Consider the following 16,501-nt stretch of genomic DNA (forward strand, 5'->3'; position numbering starts at 1 on the left):
ATAAAATACAAAAAAATAATATTTCGAATTATAAGATATTTATTATAATGTACTCCAAAAGCTTTAACTTCTAAACGTCATAATGTGTATCGCATACTAAATAAGCTTTTACACACGGTAATTAAAGAGCGTGCAAGAGATAAAACTCGGACTGTCTAATTCTTCAAGACATATAAACGTAAATGCATACATATGTATATATATACATTTACGTACATGTACAAACGTATGAAAAACATTCTTAAAGCGATTAAAAAACGAGAACGCACTAAAAGATATAAATATATTTTTAAAATTAAATAGTTAAAAATCATTGAACATTTTTTAGGAATTCTAAATTTATAGGGTTTTCTAACTATTAATTTTATTACTTTATCATATGTGTAATTTTCTGCACAATTTTTTTTTTTTTTTTTTTGTATCTTTATTCACTAAATGCTTTATCTTATCACATAACTCTGTGTACTATGAAATTAAGTGTATTATTTATAATAATAGAATACATTAAAAAAAAAAAAAAGTATAGATGGTCTCGAAATGAAGTAATTTTACAAAAATAGCATTATATTTTTTTTAACTAAGACATTATAATAGGTATACATATATGTGTACATGGTTCAAATATATATATATGTAGCGATAGTTATTAAGAATTCAACATAATGCAATTTCTTTATGTACTTTTATTACTTTCACTATAAAAATTAAATAAAGAATAGTATACTTCATTCATATATAAATACTTTTCTCTCTGTACAATACAAAACAACGAAAGATATGGTATAAATAAATAAATGTAAATATATATACATATATATATATATATACGTTCATACACATGCAAGTATACATAATACTCATATACATTATAGACATAAATCACTATGCATCCTAATTCGATTTATTGGAAATAGTACCAACGAAATGTCTTGAATACTAGTGTGCATGCATTTTCATTCTTTTTTCCCTTTAATATTTATCTATGTTTTCGTTGATTAAATAAATAAATTAGTATGTACATATATACATATATATATACGTATACAAGTAATGGTGAACCATAAGGATAATTATTAATTATATTTTAATTTTTAAAGTTAACAAAGATTTCCTAATAAGGGTAATTAAATAATAATTAGCATTATTTCTGTTATGAAATAAAAGGAAGGTATTTATTTTTTCAAGAATCATCAATGGTTTTTTGAATTTTTTATAAAAAAAAAAGAAGCAAAAGAATTTTTTTTTTTTAACTTCCTTTTAAAAATTTGAAGTTACAGCCAACTGAATATGATAAGAAGAAATACTAAATATAAATCAGATGAAAAATCTATAAATAAATCTATCAGTGAACATAATGATAAAAAACGAACTCATTTGGAAATAGGTAAGTATATATACATACAAAAGTTCACAAATAATTACATATATACGAATGTATACATAAATATACATATACATACATAAATTCGCATATACAGATAAATAAATACTTATGAAAAAACACATATATATACATAAGTACATATATAAAGAAATATATATATATATATACTTGTACATATAAGAGTAAAAATATATAAACCAATACTGATATACTGGTGTTTATGTATTATAAGCATCCATAAATTTATTAAAAAAATGGAATTAACCGATGTAACATAATGTTACTAGTTAAATATTACACTGCGATGTTTTTTTTGTTGATATGTTTGTTCGCAAATTTATATTATTAAAGGTTAACTTTTAGTTCTACTAAAAGCTACCGTATACCTATTATACTTTTAAAAATTTTTTTTTTTTATAATATTATGTAACATTTTTTTCTTTATTTTAAGAAAAAAAGTAAAATATATATTGAGAGCGACCTAACTTATTACACATATATATATATGTACGTATATAAATGTATATACCTTTTAATTTATAAATACATGAGTATTTTGTTAATTCTTTAAATTTTACGTTTTTATATTCTGAAAAAAATTTTTATATTTCATTCTTTCGTTTTTTTTTTTCTTTCTTTTTCTTTCTTTTTTTTTTTTTTTTTTTGGAATTTTCCCCTTTTAAACATAATGTTGTACAATTAATTATTTTAAACAAAGTATAAGTTTTTATTTTTTCTTTTTAGTTACATTTCATTTCTTTTATACTTTCTGATGTACAATTATTTTTTCTTTTATATTATTTTTTTTTGTGAAAATGGTTAAATTTTATTGTTTTTTTTTTTTTTTTCGCTATAAGTTTAAATTTGTTCATATACTTAAGTTTTGATTTTTTGTATTAAAGTTATAGTTTTATATATAATTAATTTATTTTGCACTTGTTCCTTTTTAAAAAGTAAATTATTATTTTTTTTTTTTTATACATGCTATACTTTTTGTTATGATGTTTAATTGTCGTGCTAAATAGAGGAGATAAAGATATGGGTACATGCACTTCTTCATTAAAAAAAAAAGCTGGTAATTAATATCGCATATTATAAGCAACATATATACAGCTAGAATATTGTATATGGGGGTACATACTTACACGTGTACACATAAATGTGCATCTGTAAATGAACACACATAAGTGCACACACGTACAGGTGCATGCACGAAAAAACATACCTATATAAATGAATAAATATACAAATGCCTAAATACATATACACATGCATACATTCATACATATATAAATACTTATATAATAGCGTACTCTCATACATACTTAAATTCGTAAATACATGCGTACACTAATATATACATAAATAGATATATACATGCATACACTAATATATATATAAATAGATATATACATGCATACATTAATACATATATAAATAGATATATACATGCGGGCATACATATCTACGAAAAATGTACCTACTACAGAACCACTGAGAGGGTACGTACAACAATGCGTTTTTCTCATTTAAAATGAAGGAAACATTTTTGTATTTTTCATTATGGTCTGTATAAAAACACTGTGCAAGTTGTTTAGTGCTGTATATTACTACCTTTGCTATATTTTATTGTAAAAAAAATAAATATATATCTACTTAAAAATGTTACACAAAAAAAAAATAAAATGTTTTCCACATATATATATGTATATATTTATACAACATTCACATACATTTTTTACGAACATGATAAGTTTTCATTTCAATTTGCAACTGAGTGTTTAGAGTTTTCTTTATTTATTATGTAAAAAATGAATGAATTGTGTAAATACATATTTTTGAGAACTATGCAACACAACAAAGTAAATATATGCATTGTATGAAGAAAGGAAAGAATATAAAAATGTATATTATTGTGATACATATATGTTCTCTTTTTGAAACATATATAATATAATCAACTTTCAAAAAAATTTTCAAGTTGGAAAAGCTAAAAAGATTTTACAAAAAAATTATGTGCAAAATGTATTTCAGTATTTTCTTTCGTGCATTATTTTTTTCCTAACTTTCAAAAAAAATAAAATAAAATAATTTAGTAAAATCATATGATTTAGTGAAATGCTTTGCACTGAATAATGGCATAATTATACGTGTACAACAAAAATTGCATAATAAAAACAAAGTTTATAGATCCACTTCTTATGATTTATTTCTCCTTTCTTGTGATAGTGTTGGTTTCGTATATTTGTCTTTGCATTTTTTAAGCTTTTGACGCGTTTTTTATATGCCTATTCATATGTGTATATATGTGGCCGCAATCTTGTATCATATCATAGAAAAAATAAGCTTTTTAATTTTCTTTCGTTATTCTGAAAAAATTAAATACATTATATTTACGTAAAAATTACATGACTCACATCATAAGTGTAATACTTGTGTATATTCATATATTTTGATCCATGTATATCTTATTTGCATCATATACTGTTCATTAGTATTTACATTTTTTTTTTTTTTTTCCTTCTTTAAAAACAGTTAGAGAGAAAAAAAATACAAGAAGAAGATTGTCTATTAGCACAAGAAGTGACTTAGCAAATGATACGGACGAAATAAAAAGAAGTATCCAAGAGTTAAGGGAAAACGAAGATAGGTTTAAAGAATCATCAGAAAAGGATACACAAGCGAAGGTAGAAGCAGCAGTAAAAGAGGAAGATGAAGAAGAAGAGAATGAAGGAAAAAAAGCAAATATAAAAAAAAAAAAAATAATAAATCGATCTTCCGTAGCAGGTGTAAGAGCATCTCATTTTCAAGAAGATTTTGAAAAAAAATGTGTAAAAATTAAAGGATCGGTTGATAAATTAAATGAAAATGGTATAGGATATGTATGTAGAAAGGGTTTAAAACCTGAAAGTCCAAATCAAGATGATTTTATTATTATTACAATGGAAAATTTAGCTTTATATGCTATTTTTGACGGACATGGACCATATGGTCATGATGTATCTAATTATGTGCAGAAGGAACTACCATATATGATTATAAGGAATGAAAATTTTTTAAAAAATCCAAAAGAAGTATTTACGAATGCGTTTTTAAATATTCATGAGAATATCGAGAAGACTACAAATGCCTATTTAGAAGCCTTTGCAAATAAGGAAAACAACAACAATAACAACAAGAGAAGTAGCAGCAACAGGAGAAAAAACAATAACAACCTTAATAGTAGTAATGTAGTTGTGAGCTCTCACTTTGATTTAAACATGAAGGGGTATGGAGATGTAGAAGAAAGTGATTGTAGTGATGATACATATACGGATAGTGAAAACACATGTGATGATACCGATACTGATAGTGCTAATGATAATGATAAAGATGATGATTGTGAGATCTCCAGCAAAAAGAAAAAAAAAGAATGTAGTAAATATTCAGATAAAAGGGAAAATACTACAAATAATAATAAACAAACATTAAACAAACAAAAAAAGAAAAAAAAAAGAAAAAAGGAGGCCTTTTTTGATAGCACAATGAGTGGTACAACAGCAACAATAATAGTTCATCTGTTTAAAGAAAAAAAATTATATGTAGCTTATGTAGGAGATTCTAGAGCAGTACTAGGAAAGAGAATAAACGGATCTACTAATAAATTGGAAGCTGTTGAACTAACGAAAGATCATAAACCTAATTCACATGATGAAAAAAAAAGAATTATAAATTCGGGGGGACACGTAATGAAGTTAGAGGGAGATATACCATATCGTGTTTTCCTGAAAAACAAATTTTATCCTGGGTTGGCCATGTCAAGGTATTGATCATTAGCTCATGTGTTTATATATATGAACATGTGTTTTGTCTTTTGAGGATATATATATATATATATATATATATGTTTATGTCTATATAAAGTGTATTATTATATGCCCCTTCTCCACTTCTTTCTTTGGATAATATAATTTCTTGTGCACGTATTTTATCAAAACATTTCATTTTATTGTTTAATATATAAAACTCATTTTTTCTATTGCGCATTAAACATTTATACTCAAAACGTAGTTCGATTTAGTGTATTCGTTATGCTACTGTTATTATTAGAGTTAAATATGCTTATTATATGTGTACTTATGTTTATTGTTCATGCGTTTGCATTTTTTTTTTTATGTACGTAGAGCAATAGGAGATACAATAGGTCATCAAATAGGTATTATTTCTGAGCCAGATTTTATTGAAGTAAATATTAATGAAGATGAAGATATTCTGGTCCTAATTTGCAGTGATGGAGTATGGGAGTTCATTTCTTCAGAAGAGGCTATTAACTTGATTTACCAATTTGGATATGACAATGTGAGATAAATTGCATGTGGGTTAAAGTATTTTTTAGTTAGCTTGTACATGTGTACATTTACGTGCATTTATATATATTGGCACGTATGAGTTTAAAAACTGCACACATTTGTGAATTTTCTATGAACCCTTAATCGTCATATGAACGTTCTTTCTTCTTCCTTTAAAGGTTCAAGATGCTGTTGAAAATTTGGCAAAGGAATCGTGGGATAGATGGCTGAATGAAGAAGAAAATATTGTTGATGATATAACAATACAAGCTATATACCTATCAGAAAAATGCAAAAAAAAAAAATAGAAGATATGAAAAAAAAAAAAAACAATTTTAGCTGATTTTATTTTTTCGTAAATATTATATGTATATACTTACATGAGTCCGCATTTCATATATATATATGAATTATTTTGCAGTTATTTTAATTAGCACATGTGTACACCTTTTCACATTTTTGAATACACTATTTAAGAAATGCTTTAATTTAATTCCTTCTAATTATATAAGACATTAAAGAAAATTTATAGTAAATAAAGTTTTATGATTTTATATATTAAAAAAAAAAAAAAAAAAAAAAATATATATATATATATATATATATATATATATATATAATGTATGAAAAGGGAAAACATATAAAATATAACTGTAACTATATAATTTAATAACAAATGTCTTTTAAGTTACGTTCTGCTTTTATTCTTTTTTTCTTTTTTTTTTTTAATTTTTACGTTAATATTTATGTGATGTTTTTTCCGTTTGCATAAATGTTGAATTTATTCCTACGACAGTTTTTTCAAAGGAAAATAAGTAACTGCTATTTTTTCTTTTTCCTAACATCGATTTTTTAGTAGCTTCTTTTTAATAACTACATTATGACAGCCTCATATTAACTGCATATTTTTTTAGTCCTTTTAAGCAATAGCTTTTCATTTTTACTCGCTCCAAAGGTAAAGCAAAAGGGTTACATTATAAGTGTTCAATTTATGGCATTGCATAATCTTCAAAATTACAGAGCTGACTTGTTATAAACACCTATATAATTAGCTATTTATCTTTGGTTTAACTATCAAAATTGGATTAAATGATTTTAAAAACAAATATATTACGCGTTAATTTGTACAAATAGCAGGGGTATATTTTAGTGACATAACCATGGGGAAAACAATCAAAAAAAAAAAAAAAAAAAAAAAAAAAAAAATATGATAATGTCATATATGATGCTATTCATTGCGAGAAAAAAAAAAAAAAAAGAAAAGAAAAGAAAAGAATTGTTAAATAAGCATATTTCAAATAAACCAGTACAAAACACAATTTCGTTAAATTGTTCTCCCTTTAAAAATGTATTTTTGCTAAAAATTAGTAATTCGAAACTGATGTATATGCATAATTATGAGCATACATAAGTATGTCTCTACAAATATTTGTGTACTACTTAGTGCACTTAAAAAAAGGCAAACGTGGTTACGCTTTTATACACTTTTTTCATATGTATCTTCGACAGAAAATTTATAATTCTTATATATAGAATTAAAAATATCAGCAGCATTAACCCTTGCTTTTAATTTCATGCAAATTAAATAGGACCCTGATAACTTTCGGTGTAACGTATAAATTTCAGATCTAGGGGGAACTAGTCTATTGTATATAATTTTCGGTAATAAGTTATATATTTGTTTGGCTAAATTATTTTTGCCAAAATCATATGTTTTCGATTTAAAGGGTTCTCCAACGAGTATAACAGATTTAATGTGAGAATTTTTCATTTCTTCATTTTCCTGACCAACAAAAAAGTTAAGCATACAAGAGTAATGATAAATTTTTTCCTCATCTTCTTCAACTGATGATTTAACAAGTCTTAAATATTGATCAACAAATTCATTTTTATACGTTCGAGTAGCTCCAAAATCAATTAAACACAATTTGTCGTTCTGAACATTATATAAAAAATTTCCTAAATTTGGATCGGTATTCATAATTTTAAAAACAAACAATTCATGTAAACATAGATAAAGAATTCTCTGACCTAAGGAATCCCGTATAACTTGAGGATATTTTTCTGCTACTTCATCAATAGTTATTCCATCTACATAAGACGTTACTAAAACATGTTTGGTTATATATTCAGTATAAACAGATGGTACATAAAAATATTTACTTTTTTGGAAAATTTTTTTAAAAAGCACATAATATTTTGCTTCATTAATGTAGTCACATTCACATTTTAACTCCTTTTTTATTTCTTTACACACGTTTTCAATATATAAATTTTTTAATATTAAATCGGTATATTGATTAATAAATAGCAAATTTTTTATATCACTATCAATAGACTCATATATACCTGGATATTGTATTTTCACAGCTACCTTCTTGTTTTTTATTTTTGCTTCATGTACTTGTCCTATTGATGCACTTGCAAAAGGTTTATAATTAAAAAAATCAAACTTCTTTTCATAATCATTCCCTAATTCTTTTATTAACACATTTATTAACTGACTTTCTGGCATTACATCTGCTGAGTTATTAACAAGTTTTAATGCCTTGATTACAATAGGTGACAAATATTCATCTTGCAAACTGATCATTTGACCTAATTTTAAAACTACTCCTCTCATTTTACTTAAACCATTTGCCAAAACTTCTGCGTTCTTTTCATTTAAAATTATATTTTTCTTGTCATTCGTATTATTTGTTAATACGCTTTTAACATATTCTATACTACTATTTTTTACTATATCAAAAATTATTTTACCAAATACACTAGCTCTACTCATGGGGGATACTGGCACTTTGCTTGTTCTAAAATTTTTTCCTTTTGATTTTTCATTATTAGGTATTTTTTTATCTAAAGTTGCAATATCATAAATGAAATCGTATTCCTTTACCATTTTATCGTAACTTACATTTTCAAATACTTTTTCTTCTTTCTCTTTTAAATTTACGTATTTTCCGCCCTTTGGTGTATCATCAGTGCTACTGCTAAAGCTGTATGTGTTTTCATTTAAAGTAGTACTTCTATTTAAGCATTCATAACACCTAGACTTCGTGCTATATGTTAAACTGTTGATCACCTTACTTTTATTAATGTTTAAATTAATATCACGAGAATATTTACTATTATCCATATTTTCTAATCTCATTTTACGAGCACAGCTTGATATGGTAGATGAAGCCATACTATTTATACACTTTTTTTCACTTGTAAATATAAAATTATTTAAGGTTTTATTCGGGTAACTCCTTTTTATATATTCTATATTAGCGCATTTTTTCCTATCATTGACAATTTTCTTATCCTTATGTATATTGTAACTTTCATTTGTAATCTGCATATATGGAGTAACTTCCTTTTGCCGTTTCATTTTCTCACCTAGACCATACGTATCACTTCTATCCTTATAGTTATATTTATACTTAAATGGCCCCATTACAGTGTGGTAGTGTCGTCTCAATTCATCATTACTATGCTTTCCATTTTCTAAAGGAGGTTTAAAAAAGGTTTCTTCTGTATGTTCTTCTTTCGTATTAACCTCATTTATATTTATTACGTTATTTAAGGTGTCATCTTCGCTCAACAGCATATCAAGTTTGTTTAAATCGACATTTTTAAATAAATATTCATTGTTACATTCTTCGTCATATTCATAATTATCATTATTATTCTCAATGTACAGATTTTCCAAATTTCCATATTGCCAAAAACATTTGAATGGCAAGGCATGAAGAAACTTAAAATTGTTATAAATATAATAAAATATATGAGATTCATTTTTCTTTAAATTTTTTACTATATAATGTATAAATTCGTAGTTATCAAAATAGTATTCTAAATTATTCATCAAACTGTAAAAATAATTATTTATTTCATTTTCAAGAAACATATCATTTTCCTGGTCATTTATTATAATACTGTGTCGACTGATAATGTTATATATATCCAATTGAGTAGTTATCCCTTTTTTTATCTTTTTTTTTTTTTGTTGATCGTGTTTTATTACATCATTAATTAACTTTTCGTTATTTGTATTTAATATATAGGACCATCTGTATATTTCAAAGGGTGTAGTTAAACCCTTACATATATTTTCACTTTTGACATTGTTTATATTCTTTTTTGATTTGTTTAAATGTTTTTTATTATCTTCACTGCTAATTTTATTTTTAAATTTTAGTATTTCACAATTACTCATGTAGTTCCTTTTATATAAGGATGGCTCAAGTTTTCTCTTTAATTTATGCACGACTGTCATATTTTTAAATCTCCCTACGCCTATGAGGTTAAACCGTACTTATACGTATTTACATATATATTACATACATATATATTACATACATATATATTACATTATGTTACATACATATATATTACACACATATATATTACATACATATATAATACATACATATATATGTATGTATGTACACGTTTAAAACAAAAATGCTTTCATCAATTTTGAGCAAATGTTTAAAAAATTGCAACGACTGTACTGGAAAAATTTATTAATTTTTCCTGTAAATGCTGTAGAAATCGAAATATTTTTCAAGATTTAGAATTAAGAGTTCACTTTGAAAAACAGAAAAAATTTACGTACAATAGTTACATACCAAAAAAGTGCTAAAACAAGGGGAAAAAAAATTACATTTTTTTTTTTTTTTTTATATCTTTTATCATTTATTATTATTATTACTCTTTTTTAATTAAATATGTACGTATACATACATAAATATATTAATAAATAGCAACAAAATAAACGAAAGGATATAATTTTAATTTATATTATTTTTATGCTTTTCCGTCATCTATTTTCTTGTTTATATGTTTTTGTTTCATTCAATCAGATTGCACATTTTTTTATGGATTAGTTATTTAATTTTTCTTTTATTAAATTTTACATAATATCTTTTTGAAGAAATGGATATTTAAGATTTAAAAATTTTTGTATAATAATAAAAAAGTATATATTAAAAATAAATATATAATGTGTTTAATGTGTGACTTCAAAAGATTACAACGTTTGAATTTATCTAAAAAATAGAATGACACCTAATGGACATTTCGGGATATTAAAAATAATTTGAAGATGCATTATTAAACGATAAAATGTTCAAATTGGTGAAGTTTATCCAATCATTGTACATAATACGTACCTGCAAACATATACGATATATACATATAGATTTATATATATGTGTTATATGATATATTAAGTGTAATAGCAACACCCATCGAACCAAATGTTACATGTTTTTAGTAAAGTACAAAAAATATGAAAAAATGTGATATTCTAATATATCTATTTTTCATGGTAATGGTGAAATGTTATCGACAGTTTATAATTCCAAATGACATAAATATGATAAGAGACTCTATTGTAAATAATTGCTGTAACAGAAATAGAAATGGTTAAAGCAGAATATTAACAAATTAAAGATGCGTTAAAAAAAAAAGAAGAAATTTCCTTCTATTTTTATATACAATTTTTAATAAAACTATATATACTTATAATAATACATATAGTAACTTTTTTTTTTTTTGCGTATCAATTTTATTTACTTCACATTTGAATAAATAACCTTTACAATAAGTGTACTTACATTAAAATTTCATTGTAATATATTTTTCTACAAAATAATGCATTATTTTTTCTCTTTTATTTTTATTTTTATATTTTTTTTTGTAGTATATATATATGCCAAAAAAAAAAACAGAAAAGTTATTGTTATAGAATGTACTGAAGCACGGAAGTATGGAAAACAGCCTTCAAGGTATGTGACAGAAAAGAATAAAGTTAATACACCAAAAAAATTACAATTATATAAATATAATAAATATCTTAAAAGAAGGACATTACACGTTGAAATTAAATAATTATAATATTTAAAAAATATTTTTCGCATTGTTCGTTCCGCATTAAGTACACGAACGTGCAAATAAATTATTTTTCCTTGTATATCGAAAGAGAATATTTTTTTTGCTTTTTTGTTTTTTTTTTATCAAAAACTGTTTAATAATATATAAATTTTTTTTTATTTTATTTTTATGTGAATGTTTAAAGCAAAAATATATTATATATATATATATTTATATATTATGGACACTATAATAAAAATCGAAATTATTTATGTGGGATGTAAAAAATATATCTTATTAATGCTAAATGGTGCATAAGCTAATTTTTTATTTTTTATTTAACTGAATAAAACATTCTTTAATAAAACTTAGATTAATTTTCAGCAGTTGTTTTGAATATACATATTTATATACCATAAATAAAATAAAGGCGACCTCTTGTTTTAATGAAAAATATTTATATAAAAAATAAGCAATGTTATAACGTTAACGTTAATTTTTTATGGAAATTGTAAAACTATTATGACTTTATAATAACGCCCTTGTTACATCTGAAAATAAATTATTGAATTAGTTTTTTCTTATTTTTGTTAAAAGAAATTTTTTCTAATTAAATTTTTTTTTATTTTCCATCCATTCAATGCGATATAAAAATATACTCTCTGTTTATGAGTCCATAAAATTTTTGTACACTTTAAAAAACAAGAAATTTTAATTAGTACAATATATAATAATTTATTTACCGAACATTGATTTAATAATTACCCCCATTTTTTTCTTTACCGAATTTTACTATTTTAACTTCCTTTTTTATATTTTCAATTACATCTTTTTACTGTTATTTGACTAAAATTAATAAACCATATAAAAGGTAACAATTTTTTCACTTAGAATTATACGATTAATTTTTGTAAATTTATGAGTTATATTATATGTGTTTGTCATTTTTATATAAAATTTATTATTTCATTTTCTTATTATAAACATATGAATAATTCTAATGTATTCATTCTGTTAAATATACACTACATTAATACTGTTTTTTTGCTATATGAAAGAAAAAAAAAAATTGAATGATATATAAATATATATATGTACATATACATTATATACACATGCGTACATACATGTGTATAAATGCTAAAACTATTCATACTATGTAAATATTTTCACAAAAAGAGTTAATAAAACAATTTATTTTTACATTTTTGTACATTTACCCTTTTTACTGTCAAACTTTTTCTGTCATTTGTAATACTTATGACAACTTCTGTTTTATAGTGAAAAAGTAATAAACATTAAAAATTTGTTAATAAAATTCGAATATTTCTTTTAATTTTTTTCTTCTTAGTTTTTAATGCTTTAAAAGACAAAATGAGTATGCCAGAGATGTTTGAAAAAAGTGTTTGTTTCATTAACACTTTACCCAAAACTGAAGTAATTTCTGTTGAGGACAAATTGAATTTATATAAATATTTTAAACAGAGTACTGTAGGTGCTTGCAATATTGGTGCTCCTAGCTTTTTTAAATTTGAAGAGAGAAAAAAATATGAAGCATGGAAATCAATTGAAAAATTAAGTAAAGAAGAAGCACAAAAGAAATATGTACAACTTGTTGACGCATTATACCCTGGATGGCAAAAAGATTAACGAAGATTTAACGTGAATATGTATTAATAATAAACATAGTATGTACGTAATTTATATTATATTTAAGTACGTACTTAAGCATATGTATATAATCGCTTCTTCTTTTTTTTACCGTTTTATGTGAATCATCTTTTATTATTTTTTAAACAAAACTAAATTTTTCTGAGTTCGTTACTTTTTTTTTTTTTTACTTGTGCGTACTTATGTATATATATTATATTGGTTTCCCCATATGCGCAATGGAATAAAAAAAAAAAAAAAAAAAAAAAAAAAAAAAACTCGCTTTATTTGAATTCCATTTATTATGTATAGTGAAATATTTTGTTTTCAGAAAATGTAATATAGAAGTGTTTATAAAAATATGTAAGTTGCCGTATATATAAATATAGATACGTATAATTAATATTATTATGAGTGTTACAAATAAAACTTAATTTTCCTTACATAAAAAGGAAAAATTATTTAACCGGAAATTGTAAAATAAGTCCATAATTATTCTATAAAAAAATGCAGCAATAATATAAAATATTTTAATTGCATGTTCAACTGTTTACGTTACAACCAATGAGCAATATGCTGCGCAAATAGATCTATATATATACATGTACAATCTTCTCTACACCCTTCCGTAATTGCAATTTCGTTTATTCCATTTTACCCTTGTTCCTTTTTCTTAGATTAATTTAATGAGCAGTGTTCAAAAAAATAACAGTAAATGAGTCTATTTATTTTAAGAAAAAGGCATGTAATAAAGTGGTTTATTAATGGAAAAAAAAAAAAAAAATACTTAAAAAATTGAAAATAAAAATATGTAAAAAATGCATACAGATATGAAAGAACAAAGAATGCTTCTTATAAATATATATAAATTTTTTTTTTATATATTGCCATAGAATATAATCCTTCATCCAACATTTCAGGTCAAAAAATTATAAATGAAAAACGATAAATATATAAATATAAACTTCAGTAATTTTTATTGAAAATTACCAAAAGTTAAATAAATCTCATAGTTCATGCGTTATTGGAATTTTAAAAAATAAACAACCAAAAAAAAAATAAGCTGCAATGTTTTAACAACTCGCATTGTACGTATATATGTATATATATATACAAAAAAAATAAAATATATCATGACATAAATAAAAAATATAGATATTGCTTTATAAGAAAAAAAAAAATAATTAAAGAACATTTTTGCAAATTTTAATGATAATTTCTCCTTTTTGCAACAATTAACATATAAGCAGCTTCAAATATTTTTATCAAGGCAAAAAAAAAAAAAAAAAAAACATACATAAAAAACAAATAATGAAAACAAACATACGTACGTACTTTTTTATATTCTATTGAATTTTATCAACATTAACGAAATTACATATAACAACAAAAGTCCAATAATTACAAATATAGTCTAGTACTTTGTATTAAGAATTTTTCAAGTGTTCATACTTACATATTTTTTATATATTCGCGTCATCTATATCTTTAACAAAACACATATTTTTCATTTTACCAACCCTTTTACTTTTTGCATACATAAAATCCTATTTTTTCAATGCTAAAGTTGAAATAGAAAAATAAACAAAATGTGTTTACTAATGACTGTAATATACAGGCCTAATATATAAATAATTGTACATATATAAATATATATATATATATATATACATATAAGCTATTAAAATAATTGAGTTGTTTCTTTTCGTTTTTTAGAAAAAACCTTTATTCATTACAAACCATTTTTATATATATATTATATAAATATATGATTGCATATGATACTTGAATCTAATTGATCTGTACTGATAATTAAGTCTTATTTTTATGCTTTAAAAATGGTGTTTGGTCTAAAAATAATGTTGTATATACATATTTATATATATATATATACATATGCATGTGCATAAGTATTTAATTATGGACGCATATATGCATATGAAATTATATTTATATATTCTTATATGCCTATATATATATATATTATAAGCATACATGTTAAAGCACGTATATTTGTATTCAAAATTATATGCATAAGGACAACGAAAATATATGAATTTTTACTACTTTTTTTTTTTTTACTGCACCTTTTAAAATCATTGAAATACTTTTTTTTCTATATCTTTATTTTTATTTTTTATTTTTATTTTTTTTTTAGAAATTTATGGAAAAAAAAAATTCTTTCTATATTTAGATGTTTTTTTTTTTAAATATACAAAAAAAATTTTATTCTTAAAAATATTTTTTACTTTATAAAAAATACTTTTTTTTTTTTTTCATAAACTACATTATTTTTTAAATTATGTTATTTCTTTTTCTTTATTATTATTTCACTTTCCTCTGTTTTTTTACTTGTCATATTTTGTAGTTAAGAATATTATATTCTTGAAATTATTTTCCCATTACATTGATTTGCATATATGATACCAAGTTGTATATTTTTATATTCTTTTTATTTTCCTTTTTTTTCGTTTTTACAAATATATATATATATATGTACGTATATATATATATTCATACATACATGTATGGATATATGCATAAATATACATTTTTTTTTTTCACCTTTTTTATTTAATTTAAAAAAAATATAAAAAAAAACATCAGATAACCAAGTAGTTTCCAATGCATATATGAACGAATAAATCAGTACATTCAGAAGTTGCAATTTAAGCATAAGTTCTTAGAAATTTTTGTTTACATATTGTAATTTTGTTGTATTTATTTACTACATATATTTATATATTTTTTTTTTATAAGGCTTTTCTTATGTAATTAAGTAAGATAACACTAATTGTGTTAACAATATTGTAAATACAAATTAATTGTCCTAGGCGTAATCTTGCTTTACTGTATTTTTTTTTTTTTTTTTTTTTTGAGAATACATATATATATTGAAAAGTACACATATGGAAAAGTGCTTATTTATAAATAACTACATTTGTATACACTTATAATATATACCTATATATATACATATATGTATATAAATGTAAATAAGTACATATACTCATGAATTTAAACACGTACATGCTTATTTAAATACATACATATGCATGTTTGTATGTAGATTATATATGCACAAGTGTTGAGTTGTGTATTTTATTTTTTTTTTTTTATTCTCTATATTAAGCAGCTGCTTTGTTATGTTTTATTTTTTACATCCAAATATTAGTTCAAGATTTTATGATTTATAGATATAATATAGAAAAAAAAAAATAATAAAATAAAATACTATTAAATACGATTTGGTGAAATTCACATGTTTCATTATAAAATT

At 22.8% G+C, this 16,501-nt stretch overlaps 2 protein-coding genes across 2 annotated transcripts; one reads left to right on the top strand and one right to left on the bottom strand.

Annotated features, from left to right (window-relative positions):
- Positions 1-1,287: 1,287 nt before the first annotated feature.
- MKS88_005522 (protein phosphatase PPM5) lies at positions 1,288-6,020 on the top strand (the record flags this gene model as incomplete). The annotated part of the gene is made up of 4 exons (XM_067218792.1): positions 1,288-1,384; positions 3,920-5,186; positions 5,548-5,722; positions 5,892-6,020. 4 exons carry the CDS (start codon positions 1,288-1,290, stop codon positions 6,018-6,020), a joined length of 1,668 nt encoding a protein of 555 aa, XP_067070732.1.
- A 1,169-nt stretch (positions 6,021-7,189) lies between these two features.
- MKS88_005523 (ABC1 family) lies at positions 7,190-9,970 on the bottom strand (the record flags this gene model as incomplete). Its single annotated transcript, XM_067218793.1, has 1 exon — positions 7,190-9,970. The coding sequence occupies one exon, from the start codon at positions 9,968-9,970 to the stop codon at positions 7,190-7,192; it is 2,781 nt and encodes a 926-aa protein (XP_067070733.1).
- Between the last annotated feature and the right edge of the window lie 6,531 nt (positions 9,971-16,501).

The sequence above is a fragment of the Plasmodium brasilianum genome, chromosome 14 (genome assembly GCF_023973825.1).
Source record: "Plasmodium brasilianum strain Bolivian I chromosome 14, whole genome shotgun sequence".
Lineage (NCBI taxonomy): Eukaryota > Apicomplexa > Aconoidasida > Haemosporida > Plasmodiidae > Plasmodium > Plasmodium brasilianum.